The sequence below is a fragment of the Hippopotamus amphibius genome, chromosome 7 (genome assembly GCF_030028045.1).
Source record: "Hippopotamus amphibius kiboko isolate mHipAmp2 chromosome 7, mHipAmp2.hap2, whole genome shotgun sequence".
NCBI classification, from domain to species: domain Eukaryota; kingdom Metazoa; phylum Chordata; class Mammalia; order Artiodactyla; family Hippopotamidae; genus Hippopotamus; species Hippopotamus amphibius.
In genome coordinates this window covers 70342717-70360846 of record NC_080192.1, presented here as the reverse complement: position 1 = coordinate 70360846, position 18130 = coordinate 70342717, and the positions used below count along the sequence as shown (strand labels likewise).

Sequence of the window (18130 nt, the reverse complement as noted above, 5' to 3'; positions counted from 1 at the left end):
CTTACTTAAAGATACTTACTTTTTAGGCTTGAATGTTTTTCGTTTGTTTTTTTAATATTTATTTATTTGGCTGCGCCAGGTCTTAGTTGCAGCACGAGGGGTATTCATTGCTACGTGCGGGAGGGATCTTTAGCTGTGGCATGTGGGATCTTTTTAGTTGTGGCATGCAGGATCTTTACGTGGGATCTTTGTTGCAGCACGTGGGCTCCTAGTTGCAACATTCATGTGAGATCTTAGTTCCCTGACCGGGGATGGAACCCGAGCCCCCTGTGTTGGGAGCAGAGTCTTAACTGCTGCACCACCAGGGAAGTCCTGAGGCTTGAATGTTTTTAATATCACTTCTCTGAGCTTTCACTTGTCACTTTTGTGAAACTTCATTGTAAGATTTCATATTTTCCTTTAATTGTATTTGTTCTGCTTATAATTGCCATATTTAAGATGGCTTTTAAAAACCAGTCAGTCTAGTTTGTGAGTGTGTTGCTCTCCTGGGCCCTTGCTATCAGGGAACTGCATTTTGCTATTGATGCCATTTTTAATTTCTTTTTCTGATTTTTTAATTGAACTGTAATTGCCACAAGAACCTGCAATAAGTAGAAAGAGCTCTGTGGTTTTGTTGCTTTAGTTATTGGTGTCAGGCTCTTTTCAGAATATTTCCATTGGTCTTTGCATGTACTGATTATGAAGCAAGTCTGTATTTAGCTACTTTGTTTCCATATTTGGTTATTGTTATTGTAATATTCACAGCAGAGCTTGTATTTTTTTTCAGAGATCTCTTCTTTTTTTTAATTTTTATTGGAGTATAATTGATTTACGATGTGTTAGTTTCAGGTGTACAGCAAAGTGAATCAGCTATACATATACATATATCCACTCTTTTTCTTTTTAATTAGTGACAAAATCATATTAAAGTACTTCAAAATAACATATGGCAAATGATAAAAACATTATTCTTCAGAACTCTGATATAATTATTATATACCAAATAATTATAATACAAAGATAAGACTATAGATATACTTAATCATGTGAATTTGAACCACACGAAACTGCCATTTTTTACTACAAAAGTGACTTTTTCATTATCCACTCTATGTTTTAGATTCTTTTGCCATGTAGGCCATTACAAAGTATTGAGTAGAATTCCTTGTGCTATGCAGTAGGTCCTTATTAGTTATCTGTTTGTATATAGTAGTGTGTACATGTCAATCCCATTCTCTCAATTTATCCCTCCCCCTCCCCCTTTCCGCCCTGGTAACCACAACTTTGTTTGCTACATCTGTGACTTATTTCTGTTTTGTAAATAAGTTTATTTGTGTCATTTTTTTAGATTTCACATATAAGCAATATCACATGATATTTGTCTTTGACTGACTTCACTCAGCATGACAATCTCTAGGTACATCCATGTTGCTGCAAATGGCATTACTTCGTTCTTTTTTTATGGCTAATATTCCATTGTGTGTGTGTGTGTGTGTGTGTGTACATACATATATATACACACACATCTTTAACACATATACATATATATACACACATCTTTATTCATTCATTTGTTGATGGACATTTAGGTTGCTTCCATGTCCTGGCTATTGTAAATAGTGCTGCAGTGAACACTGGGGTGCGTGTATCTTTTTGAATTATGGTTTTCTCTGGATATATGCCCAGGTAGGATTGCTGGATCATATGGTAGCTCTATTTTTAGTTTTTTAAGGAACCTCCATCCTGTTCTCCATAGTGGCTGTACGAATTTACATTCCCCCTAGTGGTGTAGGAGGGTTCCCCTTTCTCCACACTCTCTGCAGCATTTATTGTTTATAGATTTTTTGAAATGGCTGTTCTGACCAGTGTGAGGTAATGCCTCATTGTAGTTTTGATTTGCATTTCTCTAATAGTGATGTTGAGCATCTTTTCATATGTTTGTTGGCCATCTGTATGTCGTCTTTGCAGAAATGTCTGTTTAGATCTTCCACCTGTTTTTTGATTGGGTTGTTTTAGAACTTGTATTTTTATGTGTAGTTTTTTTTTTTCATTTGTATCTCTAGCAGGCATGGAAACATAATGTTGCTTTATTTTTACATACTCTTTTCTGAGGGTTTTTATAATAAGCTTTTAGAGAGTTACAGATTCACATACATGCAGTTGTAAGAAATAATAGGGAGATTCTGTGTATACCCTTTACCCATTTTCCCCTAGTGGTAACATCTTGCAGAGTTAAAGTAGATATCACAACCAGGAGGTCAGCATTGATACTCAAGCTTTAGAATGCTTCCATTTTCCATTGTTACAGAAAATGTGCTTCTATAACCATACCTACTTCCCTCCCAACCCCACCCCCTCCTTATATCTGGCAGTCACTATCTGTTCTTCATTTTATAATTTTATCATTTCAAAAATGTTATATGAATGGAATCAGACCATGTGTAACTTATTGGGATTGGCTTTTTTTCTTTTTCTTTTTTAATTGAAGTGTAATCGGCATACAGTATTACACTAGTTTCAGATGTACAACATAATGATTTGATATTTATATACTTTACAACTTGATCACCTCAGTGAATCTAGTAATATCTGTCACCCTACAAAGTTATTGCAATATTTTTGATTATAATTCCCTGTGCTGTAAATGACATCCCCATGACTTGTTTATTTTATAACTGGAAGTTTGTATCTCTCAATCAACTTCACTTGTTTTGCCCAACCCCTCCTTGTATCGACTTGTTTTCACTCAGCATAATTCTCTGCAAAATTAACCCAGTTTTTGCATGTATCAGTAGTTCATTCCCTTTTTTTTTTTTTTCCTGCTGAGTAGTGTTCTGTTGTATGGATGTACCACAGTTTGATTACCCATTCACCTGAAGGATATTTGGGTTGTTTCCAGTTATCAGCTGTTATGAATAAAACTGCTATAAATGTATATAGGTTTTTGCTTGAACATAAGTCTTCACTTCTCTGGGATAAATGGCCAGTAGGACAATTGCTGGATTTTATAGTCGCATTAAGAAAGTATCAAGCTGTGTCCAGAGTGGTGGTACCATTTAAAATTCCCAGCTGCCAGTGTATGAGGGATTCAGTTTTTCTGCATCCTCAGTATCAGGTGGTGTCACTATTTATCTTTTAGCCATTCTGATGGATGTGTAGAGCTATCTGATCATGGGTTTTTTGTTTGTTTTTTATTGGCTGTGTTGGGTCTTCATTGCTGCATGCAGGCTTTCTGCAGTTGTGGAGAGTGGGGGCTGCTCTTCATTGTGGTGCACAGGCTTCTCATTGTGGTGGCTTCTTTTGTTGCGGAGCATGGGCTCTAGGCACAGGAGCTTCAGTAGTTGAGATGTGTGGGCTCAGTAGTTGTGGTGCACGGGCTTAGTTGCTCTGCGGCATGTGGAATCTTCCCAGGCCAGGGCTCGAGCCCATGTCCCCTGCATTGGCAGGCGGATTCTTAACTACTGTGCTACCAGGGAAGCCCTGATTGTGGTTTTAATTTGTATTTCCCTAATGGTTAATGATTAGGAACATGTTTTCACATACTTATTTGCCATCGTATTTCTTTTGGTGAAATGACACTTCTCTACTTTTGTGTATGTTCAAAATTCTTCACAGTGAAATGCTAAAGGATTAATCCCTTTAAATACTTCTATGTTATTTTTGGTTTTAGTTTCTTTTCTTACATCTGCTGATCTGTTTTTGTCACAAGTGTGCAGTCATTCTGTGTCTGTAATTGAAAACTTGGGGAGAGCTAGTTTTTATTGAAATCTCTCACCCTCCTTATACCATATAAAATTGGTTACTGTTTTATTTATTTCTATAAGGAAATGTTCTGGAATTTTTGTCGTCAGTACAAAAAAGGAAAAACCTATTTCTGTCCTGTTACTAAATATGTCATTTTATGTAGGAGCGCTTGAGTCTTTATAAAACCACCTCAGTGCTGTTTGCTATTAAGACACTAGTATCTGTAATTTTTTTAATCCAATTTGACTATGATAGTTCTCTCTGTTGTTTTCAGTCATTCAATTTGAATATGATAGTTCTCTCTGTTTTCAGTCATTCATTCCTAATCATTAACCATTAGGGAAATACAAATGTGTTATATATTCAACAAATATTTGAGTGTCGGCTTTGTGAGGCACAATGCTAGGCACTGGGAATAAAATTGTGAGTCCATCTCCAAATAAAAAAGAAACCTAGTAAAAAAACCTGTAAAAAATACAAACACATGGAGGCTAAACAACACGCTATTAAACAATCAACACTAAAGAAATCAAAGAGGAAATCAAAAAACATCTAGAAACAAGTGACAATGAAAACACAACAACCCAAAACCTGTGGGACGCAGTAAAAGCGGTTCTAAGAGGGAAGTTTATAGCAGTACAGTCCTACCTCAAGAAACAAGAAAAATATCAAATAAACAACCTAACCTTACACCTAAAACAATTAGAGAAAGAAGAACAAAAAAGCCCCAAAGTGAGCAGAAGGAAAGAAATCATAAAGATCAAATCAGAAATAAATGAAAAAGAAATGAAGGAAACAATAGCAAAGATCAATGAAACTAAAAGCTGGTTCTTTGAGAAGATAAACAAAATTGATAAACCATTAGCCAGAGTCATCAGGAAGCAAATCAACAGAATTAGAAATGAAAAAGGAGAAGTAACAACGGACACCACAGAAATACAAAAGATCATGAGAGAATACTACAAGCAACTATATGCCAATAAATTGGATAACCTGGAAGAAATGGATAAATTCTTAGAAAAGTACAATCTTCCAAGACTGAACCAAGAAGAAATAGAGAAAGTATGAAAAGATGAATCACAAGCACTGAAACTGAGACTGTGATTAAAAATCTCCTGACAAACAAAAGCCCAGGGCCAGATGGATTCACAGGCGAATTCTATCAAACATTTAGAGAAGAGCTAACACCTATCCTCCTCAAACTCTTCCAAAATATAGCAGAAGGAGGAACAATCCCAAACTCATTCTGTGAGGCCACCATCACCCTGATACCAAAACCAGGCAAAGATGTCACAAAAAAAGAAAATTACAGGCCAATATCACTGATGAATATAGATGCAAAAATCCTCAACAAAATACTAGCTAACAGAATCCAGCAGCACATTAAAAAAATCATACACCATGATCAAGTGGGGTTTATCCCTGGGATGCAAGGATTCTTCAATATATGCAAATCAATCAATGTGATACATGATATCAACAGATTGAAGGATAAAAACCATATGATCATCTCAATAGATGCAGAAAAAGCTTTTGACAAAATTCAACATCCATTTATGATAAAAACTCTCCAGAAAATGGGCATAGAAGGAAATTACCTCAACATAATAAAAGCCATATATGAGAAACCAAAAGCCAGCATCATTCTAAATGGTGAAAAACTGAAAGAATTCCCTCTAAGAACAAGACAGGGGTGTCCACTCTCACCATTATTATTCAACATAGTTTTGGAAGTTTTAGCCACAGCAGTCTGAGAAGAAAATGAAATAAAAGGAATCCACATTGGAAAAGAAGTAAAATTGTCACTCTTTGCAGATGACATGATATTATACATAGAAAACCCTAAAGACGCTACCAGAAAACTGCTCACACTAATCGATGAATTTAGTAAAGTAGCAGGATACAGAATTAATGCTCATAAATCTCTTGCATCCCTATACACTAACAACGAAAAAGCAGAAAGAGAAATTAAGGAAACTCTCCCATTTACCATTGCAACAAAAAGAATAAAATACCTAGGAATAAACCTGCCTAAGGAGGCAAAAGACCTGTATGCAGAAAACTATAAGACACTGATGAAAGAAATCAAAGACAATACAAACAGATGGAGGGACATACCATACTCCTGGATTGGAAGAATCAACATTGTGAAAATAACTATACTGCCCAAAGCAATTTACAGATTCAACGCAATCCCTATCAAATTACCAACAGCATTTTTCACAGAACTAGAACAAGAAATCTTACGATTTGTATGGAAATGCAAAAGACCCCGAATAGCCAAAGCAATCTTGAGAAGGAAAGACAGAGTTGATGGAATTAGGCTTCTTGACTTCAAACTATACGACAAGGCCACAGTGATCAAGACAGTATGGTACTGGCACAAAAATAGAAAGGAAGATCAATGGAACAGAATAGAGAGCCCAAAGGTAAACCCAAGCACATATGGACACCTTATCTTTGACAAAGGAGGCAAGAATATACAATGGACAAAAGACAGCCTCTTCAATAAGTGGTGCTGGGAACATTGGACAGCAACATGTAAAAGAATGAAATTAGAACACGTCCTAACACCATACACAAAAATAAACTCAAAATGGATTAAAGAGCTAAATGTAAGGCCAGACACTATAAAACTCCTAGAGGAAAACATAGGCAGAACCCTCTGTGACATCCATCAAAGCAAGATCCTTTTTGACCCACCTCCTAGAATAATGGAAATAAAATCAAGAATAAACAAATGGGACCTCATGAAACTTAAAAGCTTTTGCACAGCGAAAGAAACCATAAACAAGACAAGAAAACAACCCTCAGAATGGGAGAAAATACTTGCCAATGAAGCAACGGACAAAGGATTAATCTCCAAAATATACAAGCAGCTCATGCAGCTTAATACCAAAAAAGCAAATAACCTCAATCCACAAATGGGCAGAAGACCTAAATAGACATTTCTCCAAAGAAGACATACAGATGGCCAGCAAACACATGAAAAGATGCTCAACATCACTAATCATCAGAGAAATGCAAGTCAAAGCCACAATGATGTATCACCTCACACCAGTCAGAATGGCCATCATCAAAACATCTAGAAACAAATGTTGGAGAGGGTGTGGAGAAAAGATTACTCTCCTGCACTGTTGGTGGGAATGTAAGTTGGTACAGCCACTATGGAAAACAGTTTGGAGGTTCCTTAAAAAACTAAAAATAGAACTGCCATATGATCCAGTAATCCCACTACTGGGCATATACCCAGAGAAAACCATAATCCCAAAAGAAACATGTACCATAATGTTCATTGCAGCACTGTTTACAATAGCCAGGACATGGAGGCAACCTAAATGCCCATCAACAGATGAATGGATAAAGAAGATGTGAAACATATATACAGTGGAATATTACTCAACCATTAAAAGGAATGAAATGGAGCTATAGGTGAATAGACCTAGAGTCTGTCATACAGAGTGAAGTAAGCCAGAAAGAGAAAAACAAATACTGTATGCTAACTCATATATACAGAATCTAAAAAAAAAAATGGTACTGATGAACCCAGTGACAGGGCAAGAATAAGGATGCAGATGCAGAGAATGGACTGGAGGACACGGGGTTGGGGAGGTGGGGGGTGAAGGGGAAGCTGGGACGAAGTGAGAGAGTAGCATAGACATATATATATACTACCAACTGTAAAATAGATAGCTAGTGGGAAGTTGCTGTATAACAAAGGGAGATCCACTCGATGATGGGTGATGCTTTAGAGGGCCAGGACAGGGAGAGTGAGAGGAAGTCACTGGAGGGAGGGGATATGGGGATATATGTATAAATACAGCTGATTCACTTTGGTGTACCTCAAAAGCTGGTACAAGAGTGTAAAGCAATTATATTCCAATAAAGAGCTTAAAAAAAAGAAAAAGAAACCTAGTGCTCTCTTGGGCAGCACATGTACCAAAATGGTAACATTTCTGAGAAGGTTAACATGGCCTCTGCACAAGGACAGCATGCACATTCATGAAAACATATATGAAGAACAAACAAAAGAAGAAATCTACTCACCAGGTCCCCACTCTCTAGAGATGCCAGTGGAGCCCAGCACTGGGCAGAGGGAGGCCCTGAAGGTGGAGGGAGCCTGGGACACTGGAGGGTCTGCAGGAAGCCCTAGGGCGGGGGTTGGGGGTTGCTGAGCACGAAGGGCTGTAACCCTGAAGCTTACTGTTTCACAGCCCCCTGTGTGTGACGTCAATCTTCCTAAGTTTAAATGTCAGCTAGTTTTTTTTAAAGATTTTGTGTGTGTGGACCATTTCTTTTTTGATGTGGACCATTGCTAAAGTCTTTGCTGAATGTTACAATATTGCTTCCCTTTTATGGTTTGGTTTTCTGGCCACAAGGCGTGTGGGATCTTAGCTCCCGTCATGACCAGGGATCAAAGCCGCACTCCCTGCATTGGAAGGCGAAGTCTTAACCACTGGATGCCGGGAGGTCCCTGTCAGCTAGTTTGTATAATGCTAACTTATTCATGTTTTTTGTAGAATTTTAACGTTTTTATTTTGGAAATTCTTATTGTGAGATATATGCAGCTAAAAACTTTCTGTGATCTGCCTTTTCTTCCCTCCCTTAACCCCTGGCAACCACTGATCTTTTTACTTTCTCCATAATTTTCCCTTTTCCAGAATGTCATATAGTTGGAATCATACAGTAATGTGGCTTTTTAGATTGACTTCTTTCAGTTAGTAACATGCATGTAAGGTTTCTCCAGGTCTTTTCATGGCTTGATAGCTCATTTCTTTTCAGTGCTGAATAATATTCATTGTGTGGAGGTACCACACTTTATTTATCCATTGTTACTGTTCACATGCAAGCAACATCTTGGTTATTTCTGAGTTTGGGCAATTATGAATAAAGTTGCTGTAAATATCCATGTGCAAGTTTTTGTGCGGACATAAGCTTTTTTTTTTTTTATAAATTTGTTGATTGATTTTATTGGCTGTGTTGGGTTTTTTTGCTGTGTACAGGCTTTCTTTTTAGTTGCAGTGAGTGGGGGCTACTCTTCGTTGTGGTGCACGGGCTCCTCATTGCCGTGGCTTCTCTTGTTGCAGAGCACAGGCTCTAGGTGCATGGGCTTCAGTAGTTGCAGCACATGGGCTCAATAGTTGTGGCTCACAGGCTCTAAAGTGCAGGCTCAATAGTTGTGGTGCATGGGCTTAGTTGCTCTGCAGCATGTGGGATCTTTCTGGAGCAGGGCTCGAACCCATGTCCCCTGCGTTGGCAGGCGGATTCTTAACCACTGTGCCACCTAGGAAGTCCTGGACATACGTTTTTAACCCTTTGAGAAAATACCAAAGAAGGCTATTGCTGGATCATATGGTAAGTGTATGCTTAGTTTTGTGAGGAACTGACAAACTGTCTTCCAAAGTGGCTGTAACCATTTTGCATTCCCACCAGCAATGAGTGAGAGTTCCTGTTGCTCCACATCCTCACCAGCATTTGGTGTTGTCAGTGTTTTGGATTTTGACCATTCTAATAGGTATGTACTGGTGTCTTGTTTTAATTTGCATTTCCCTAATGACATAGGATGTTGAACATCTTTTTATGTGCGTTTTTGCCATCTGTATAGCTCTTTGGTGAGTTGTCTGTTTAGGTCTTCTGCTCGTTTTTAGTTGTGTTGTTCATTTTCTTATTGATGAGCTTTAAGAGTTCTTTGTATACATTAGATAACAGTTCTTTATAAGAAATGTCTAATGGAAATACTTTCTTCTAGCTTTTGGCTTGTCTTCTCATTCTCTTGTGGGGGGTGACTATTTTTATTTATAAAATAATTTTTTCTGCAACATGTGCCTTTTTTCCATGTGGAACATAGAAAATACATTTTGGTTCAGTCTTTTATTTTTCTCATATAAGTATCTTCTTGGTTTTGAGTTTCCAGGGTACACATACATTTATTTTGTCCTTTTAAAAATCCATTTCCAGACTTCCCTGGTGGCGCAGTGGTTAAGAATCTGCCTGCCAATGCAGGGGACACAGGTTCGAGCCCTGGTCTGGGAAGATCCCACATGCTGCGGCACAACTAAGCCCGTGTGCCACGACTACTGAGCCCACATGCCCTAGAGCCCGTGCTCCGCAACAAGAGAACCTACTGCAATGAGAAGACTGTGCACTGCAGCAAAGAATAGCCCCTGCTCACCACAACTAGAGAAAGCCCGTGCACAGTAATGAAGACCCAAAGCAGCCAAAAATAAAAAAATAAAAAAAGATAATCCACTTCCTCAATCCTTTTTGACTGGTTATCAAATTAAATATTGTTGGAATTAGTTTTATATCTAAGTTCATTTTTGCTTCACCTTTTCCCTGCTATATTGAGTTTTCCTTTTCTTGTTTCTTTTAACAGTCAGAAATTTATACCTTTTTCAAAATACAAATGTTTCAGTATTTAACTTAACATTTGTCACACCATTTTTTTTCTGTCTTTTATTTACTTTTACCAATTCAAAAAAGGTTATTGAACACGTGTCATATTCAGCCAGTTTCTGGGATACAGACTCAGGATGCAAATTAGGATAAAACATGGGCCTATGTAGACATCAAACTTTTATTATTCAAACAGAACTATATGGAATTTGCTTTATTTTCACCTTTCTTCTCTTCCTACCATCACTTACCTTTTTCACAATAATCAATAGTAACTTTAACATTTTAGAATTTGTCTTTCTTATATCATTATAATGCCATATATAATTTATTGCTTATTGCAGCCATACAGATTTTTGATACTTCCTCTCTATAATTATACTAATCATAATAAATAAGTATTTTACTTTCCCTTTCTCAGTGTCAAGGGAATGAAGTATTCTCTGCAACTAGCACAATTCCTTACTCCTTTAGAAGAATCACAAAATGCTATGTATGTCAGACCGGCCTTTCTCTGGTTACTCTTGTCTCCTTGCCCCTTGTTTTCTTTAGATGTGACAGCTTCCTGGAGTCTGGGTTCAGAGGTAGATGGGTGGTGATTCCTGGTGTAACTGGGGGCCCTGTGCGCCGGTTTTGGTGAACAACTGGATGTGAGGCATTTCTAAGAACTTTTAAGCCTCCTGGAATTTCAAAACAGATTTGAAGAGTTTCCAACTCTTTATTTCGACACGCTAAAGACTTTAGAGGGGAGAAATGATCATTTGTTACTACCATGATTTCTTATAAAGGATATATAGTATGTGTATGACCTCAGACTACAGAAAATTTTTGAAACAAGGAACTGTAACCACCTTACACTGACACACACACTTCCTCTCATTTTCCTGCAGACCAGTTGCAGGTTCCTCCCAGCGCAGCCGTCATCTGTAGACTGGGGTGTGGGGAACACTGCTTGGGTTGCTTAAAGCCTCTTGTCCAGTGTGGCCCTGGCAAGGCCTGCCTGTGTGGCTTGCCCTGAGGGTCACAGTCGTTCCTAGCTGGTTTCCTTCCCTAAAGGTCAGCTGCAGGCCTTCAGGCCACTTTCCACATTGGCTGGTTGGTGTGGGTACTCGGGGAATTTGTACCTATTGTAGTCAGAGTAGCACACAACTTAGAAAAGTCAGTCTCGGCCAGCCAGCATGGTCATGCAGTCTACAGGTACATAAATAGCTTCGGGAGTCCACCCACTACTGCTGGCTTTTATTAGAATAGCTTGTGATTTGGCTGTCTGTCTTTATCCCATCCTGCATCACATTCTGTTGAGCAATCCTGACTGTCATCTTTCCCTTTCAGCGGTTTTGCGAGTGGCTGGTTCCCTGCAGAAGAGCACAGAGGTGATGCGGGCCATGCAGAGTCTTGTGAAGATCCCAGAAATCCAGGCCACCATGCGGGAGCTGTCCAAGGAGATGATGAAGGTGCTACCCTGGGTCCCGTTCTAAAGCACCGAGCATCAGCAAGTGGCAGGGGCGAGGGCCAGGGCTGGGCAGGAGGAGACCGGCCGCTGCCGCCAGACAGAAATGACTTTGAGGACAGAGGAGCAGCTGTTAACGTGGGTTGAAACCATCTGAGCTGAGCGTGGCAGAGGCTGGGTCTTGTTGCCAGGGTGTTCCTTAGAAGGAGTGATAGTATACCCAGAGCTCTCGGGGAGGTGGGGGACCCAGGAAGCAACTCTCTGGGATTCAGGGAGCTGGGCTTCATGGGCTCTGACATGAACAAGGAAACAGAAAAAACCCAGGTTCCTCTGTTTGTCCCAGGGCAGTGTTAGCGAAACTGAAGAGACCAGGGGTTGGCAGACTTTTTTACAAAGGGCTGGATAATAAATCTGTTTTCTCCTTTGTGGGCCGTACATCTCTGTTGTAACTACTCAACTCTACTGCATAGCATGAAAGCAGCCGTAGATGATATGCAAGCAAATGAGGATGACTGTGTTCTCATAAAACTTTATTTATAAAAGTAGGCAGTGGATTCCGTTTGGCCCGCAGACTGTAGTTGGCGGAGCCCTGTCTTAGATTAGAAAAGGAAACTGAGAACCAAATAGAAAGCAGTAAACACCTGCTGCCCCAGGATCAGGGCCTGGCAGGGATGCATACTGGTGGCCTGCAGATGGGTAACGGCTCAGCAGGGCCTAGCTACTGAGCCCCCAACTGCCAGTGGTGCAGCACACATGCTGTCCTAGAGAGTCCTCCCAACCACCTTGGGAGGCAGGTATTTTTTTCCCCATTCTACACAGGATAGGAAACTGAGTCTTCAAGTTGCCAGGTAACTTACCTGAGTGACCTTGGTAGTAGATGACAGACCTCGGGTTGGAGCACAGATGCCTGAGCTGCCTCGAGGACCTGGTGAAAAGATGTGCCCCATCAGGTGCCGTTTCACACTTGGAACCCATGGTCTGAGAGCCAGGACGGTACACCTCGAATTCTTGTTTGCAGCTTGTGCATTGGCACTGCCTCCCTTCCTCCTCAGGAGTTTTATGTATGAACTTGAGTTATAAACAGGACTCTAGGGCATGGGAGAGAAGACGTGGAAAAGAAAACTGATGGAAAAGAAGGGCAACATAAAAAGCCCAGAGCCCAGCTCTTTGGAATGAGAAATCCTTGGGCGGTAGTCAGGAGGGCACCAGGTCAGTGGGGAATATCCTTTACAGGTGGTGTGTGGGTGTCTCATCCCCAGTTGTGATGCCGCCCATCTAGAACTGGGTAACAGTTGGTTCTGAAATGACTTCACTCCTGCTTACTCTGAATCGTGTAGCCACCAGGGTCTCAGGCAGGGGAGTCTTTTTTTTTTTAGAATCTGGGATCATTTCTACAAAAGTTTCTGAATACTGAAAATAGTATCGATTTGGAGGAAGGCCTGCATATAGTAGAGAATAAATATTTCCTGAATTCATCCAAGGATGCATCTCCAGGTGCAAACTGAAGCCTCTGGCAGGGTCCCAGTGCATCAAGGGCAAGGACATGATCTTAGTCATCCCATTTGTCCCCAGACCCTGGCCTGTCATGTGGCATAGAGCATACATTTGACAGATGTTTGCTTGTTGGTTGGATGAATGAGTGAATAAATGGCCACTTGTTCCTCCAGCGTGTGGAGGGCTCTTAGAGGCAGGTTCCCCTAGGTCTCTTAACCAGGTGAGTGAGTATGTATTGAGCCTCTTTTACAATAGCCTCCAGCACTAAGATCCATTCTCCCAGGCCAGAGGGCTCCACTTGTATCCTTGAATGTGAATTCGTTCCTTTTGGTTGGGAGCAAAGGGTCTGAGAATGGGTAGAATATGGAACTAGCTAGGTTCATGCCACTAAGAGTCGCTTGAGTGGTCTGACAGCAGGACAGGCAGGAGAGAGGGCTTGCGTTAAATCTGATTCCGTCAGCGTGGTGGGGGAGAGTCATGCCCTGGCTGAGTGCAGGGGAGCCAGGGCTGGAGCGCCACATATGACCTCTGCTCGCATGACACTGCTCAGCCAGGAAGACCACGGGGCCTGCTGCGTTGGCCGGTGTTAGCAGTTTTCTTATGCCTGTGGTAGGGCTGTGCTCTTGAGAACAAAGGAGGAGGACTGGCTGGCTTCAGGCTGCCAGGCACAGCTTCCAGTAGGGAGTGTGGAAGGCACTGCCTGTTGGGTCCAGAAATGCTGTCTTATCAGTTCTCTCAGGCTTTGGTCCATTGACTGATCCTTGCCAGACCCACCAGACCCTGGGCAGCAGCTGTGAGTTGGACGTGCTAAAGTGCAGGCCCTTTCGGGAGTCCGTGGAGCCCTGCCCCACTCTTGTGTTTGTTATGGTGGTGTCTGCTTTGACTCCAGCCAGTCTTCATACTGTGTTTCAGCTCCTGCACGTGTCGATTTGCAGTGTCAGAGCAATTGCTCCCCAGGACAGCACCCACTCATCTCAGCAGGTCATCCCCCACGTGTGCTGCATTACTGGCCCCTCTCCAACCTTGGTACTAAATTTGGAGAGAAATTTCCCTTTGGCTTTTTGCTTCCTCCAGAGAGGGCAGACAGCATGCGGTGTTGCCTATGGCCCGCTGTCTGTGGCTTAGCCCTTGAAAGCGTAGACTGGACTTGGAGACACCAGAGCTCACTTGGTGCCGGGCCCACAGGGGCGCCTGTTGGGAATGGATTTAGCAGTTGTGGAAAGTGACGTGGTTTATTCTGTGTTTAGGCTGGGATCATAGAAGAGATGTTAGAGGACACTTTTGAAAGCATGGACGATCAAGAAGAAATGGAAGAAGCAGCAGAAATGGAAATTGACAAAATTCTGTTTGAAATCACCGCAGGTATGACTCAAGATCCTTCCTCTTTCTCCTCTCCTTTTATGGTCATTCTTCTTGCATTCACAAGATTAACTAATAGCTTTTTCTTTAGATTATAACTCTGGTCTACATTTATTTTAGATTATGCAAGTTATTACTTGAAAAATAAGCATGGTATCTATAACCATCTTTTATAAAAGACAATTAATTTTTTGCTCCCATACTGCTGTCAATAGCTTAAATTGGTATAGACTCTTTTTTTAAACATTTATTTTATTTATTTATTTATTGGCTGTGTCAGGTCTTAGTTGCAGCACGCAGGATCTTCGTTGTGGTGCATAGGCTTCTCTAGTTGAGGCACGCAGGCTCAGTTGCCCTGCGGCATGTGGGATCTTTGTTCCCCGACCAGGATCGAATCCACGTCCCTTGCGTGGGAAGGCAGATTCTTTACCACTGAATCACCAGGGAAGTCTGGTATAGACTTTTTTGAAAGCAGTTTGGCAGTAGCTCTCTAAAGCTCTTGGCCTAACAGATTGGCTTCTGGGAGCTTATTCTGGTAATTAAGATTTAGCTCAAGGATGTCTGTAGTAGCATTGTGTATTGAATCAGTTGTTACATCTAATGTAATAGAATACTTCATAGTTGTTATAATGTAGAAATGTACTTATTGACATGGAAAGACATCCACAATATATTATGTGAAAAAAGCACTGTTACTGAAATATACACTATTGTTTAAAAACAACCTATCTATAGAGAAAGTCTAGAATGGGGGGATAAATAAAAATAGTTATCTCTGTGATGGTTAATGAGCTTTTAAACTATATTTTCACCTCTGGATTTTCTGAGTTTTATGTTTAATAAAAGATAAAGCTGACTAGATTTAATTTTTATTTGTTTTAAACTTTTGGGAGAAAGAAGGCTACAAGAAAATGTTTTGTGAAGATTTAGAAACAATTTCGTTTTACTGAGAGAGAATATTTAACATCTTCATGAATCTTGAAAATTAAGTATTCGATAGTGTTTAGGGATTTAGATCAAGGGCTTCAGAACCAGAATTCTTACAATCAAAATCCTTAGTTATTATGACTTTGATATCATTAGAAGTTGGTGTTTGTACACATTTGTCATAGTAAGCAAAACCCCACCAAAACAGCTGTTTTCTTGCCCCTTTTCTCTTTCTTGTCAAACTGAACCAGGTATGAAGAACAGAGAAAGTGAGGGACCACTTGCTTAAGCTGATGTTTTGCTGATCTTTGTGCTGTCTCTTTACAGGGGCCTTGGGCAAAGCACCTAGTAAGGTGACCGATGCCCTCCCAGAGCCTGAGCTTCCAGGAGCAATGGCTGCATCTGAAGATGAGGAGGAGGAAGAGGCCCTGGAGGCCATGCAGTCCCGTCTGGCCACACTCCGCAGCTAGGGCTGCCCAGCCAGGCCCACAGGCTCTCCTCCGGCCCTGTCCTTGGGCCCGCACTCCATGAAGCCTCCGCCGTTTTCTGTATCTCTTGCACTACACCTCTGGGTGAGGCACTGCGTTCTGGAGAGTGTTCTCTGCTAATCTCTCTTCATTCTCTGCAGAGGTTTTGGGATCTCAGTGGGATTTTTCTTGAGAGGTGGTGTAATAAATGAGTCATTTTGAGGAGTATAAACAGAAGTATCTTTTGGGGGGATGAGGGCAAAGAAGTCTGTCTTCTCACGAAGCATTTCTGAGAATAGAGTCGATTGCCTGAATGTTGAGAACTCTGTACATTTTTTTTTTTGTCTGTAAAACACTATATAAATGAATTTTAATAAATTTCGGCTTTAACACTTGGTCTCATTGTAGATTGTCAGGTGGAATGAACTTTCAAGGCGTTTGCTGTCCCAAATTGTTTCATGTGTTGGCCTTGGAGAAAGGAGGTGCTATAGCAGGGCACATGGGACTCGGAAGCTCAGCAGAGGGGCTTCTGCTCTGTGGACGCTGCTCCCCAGCCTTCACTGATGTGCTGTGTGAGCTACTCTTCTGCTTTGTCATCTGTGTAAGCAAAAGGATGCTTGGGAATTGTGATCCCTTGTCTTGTTGGCTGGGTGGCTATATTAGGTATGTCCTGAGGAGGGGGGTGTATGTGTCTGTAGCTTTCCTTCCTTTCCTTCCCATTGCAAGTTGTGGACAGATGTGAGATTAGGACTCTTTCACTCTCTGATTGCCTTTCCCTCCGTTAAGCTGGTTGTCTTAGATGCGTGGTATGTGAGTATACATATCAGTGCTTTCTCAAAGCCAGGAGCTGACCTGTGAGAGAGGCATGGTGTGGTCATGCATTATAAACAACTCACACATTTCTAAGTTACATTTTGAAACAACTCAGCAGTAGCACTTTATATTTATGTGGGCTTGACAGTTTACAGAGCTGTTTAATATATGTGATTATTCAGTCTTCACAGATTAGGAAAAAAGCTCAGCCTGCTGAAGTGACACGTCCTAAATCACAGTCACAAACTGGGGTTCAGCTCAGGTCCCTCTGGTCCAAGTCTAAACAGGTAGGAAAAAAAACCCAACCCAGGTTGGTTTTGTAGATTGTATGGAGAAATCCGGGTGTATCAGGTGTGGTGCAGTGAGGGCCTTCTAGTCTCATCCTGCAAAATGGGAATCTCCAATCCAGGGGCCCATCCTATTCCTTTTGATTTCATCTTCAGGATACAGTTTGGTTTTTAAGTAAACATTATTTTTTAGAGAAGTTTTAGGTTCAGAGCACAACTGAGCAGAAAATAGAGAGTTCCCGTGTATACCTCTTGCCCTGACATGTACACAGTCTCCCACGTGTATGTGTTGACATCTCACACCTCAGAAGTACATACCCTGCGTTGCCTTTTCAGATTGGCTTCTTACACTTAGTAATATGCATGTAAGTTTCCTCCATGCCTTTTCATGGCTTGACTGTCTTTTCTTTTTAGGACTATTGAATAATATTCCATTGTCTGCCCGCACCACACTATCTGTTCACCAACAGAAGGACCTCTTGGTCACTTCAAAGTTTTGGCAGTTATGAATAAAGCCATAAATGTCTGTGTGCAGGTCTTTGTGTAGACATGCATTTCCACTCGGTATTTAGCTGAATACCGAGGAGCACAATTGCTGGATCATATGGTAAGAGTATGTCTAGTTATATAAAAAACTGACAGTCTTCCAAAGTGGCTGTACCGTTTTGCATTCCCACCAGCGATGAGGAGAGTTCCTATTGCTCCACGTCCTCACCAGCATTTGGTTTTGTGTTTTGGATTTTGACTATCCTGATAAGTGTGTAACGGTATCTCGTTTTAATTTGCATTTCCCTGATGGTATATAATGTTGAATATCGTATGTGCTTTTTTGCCATATGTATATATTCTTTGGTGAGGTATCTGTTCAGAACTTTTGTGCATTTTTAATTGGGTTATTTTCTTATTGCTGAGTTTTGAGAGTTGTCTACTGTGGATAATAGTCCTTTATCAGAAATATCTTTTGCACACTTTTTCTCCCAATATGTGGCTTGTCTTCTTATTCTCTTCACATTGTTTTTCACAGAGCAGTTTTTAATATTAATGAAGTCCCTGTTACCAATTACTTATTTCATGTAGTGCCTTTGATGTTGGATCTTAAAAGTCATTGCCATACCCAAGGTCACCTAGAGTTTCTATTATTTTGTTGGTAGTCTTATTGTTTTGCATTTTACATTTAGGTCTGTGATCTGTATTAATTCTTGTAAAGCATGCAA

General features: G+C 40.7%; 1 protein-coding gene and 1 pseudogene across 1 annotated transcript in view; both read left to right on the top strand.

The window, feature by feature from the left end:
• Positions 1-16206, top strand: part of CHMP3 (charged multivesicular body protein 3) — a 64226-nt gene extending 48020 nt beyond the window's left edge. The window contains 3 exon segments of the mRNA XM_057740477.1: positions 11452-11573; positions 14311-14425; positions 15677-16206. Coding sequence (XP_057596460.1) covers positions 11452-11573; positions 14311-14425; positions 15677-15819 — 380 coding nt within the window. The 3' untranslated portion in view covers positions 15820-16206.
• LOC130857901 (U6 spliceosomal RNA) lies at positions 7639-7739 on the top strand (annotated as a pseudogene).
• Positions 16207-18130: the final 1924 nt, after the last annotated feature.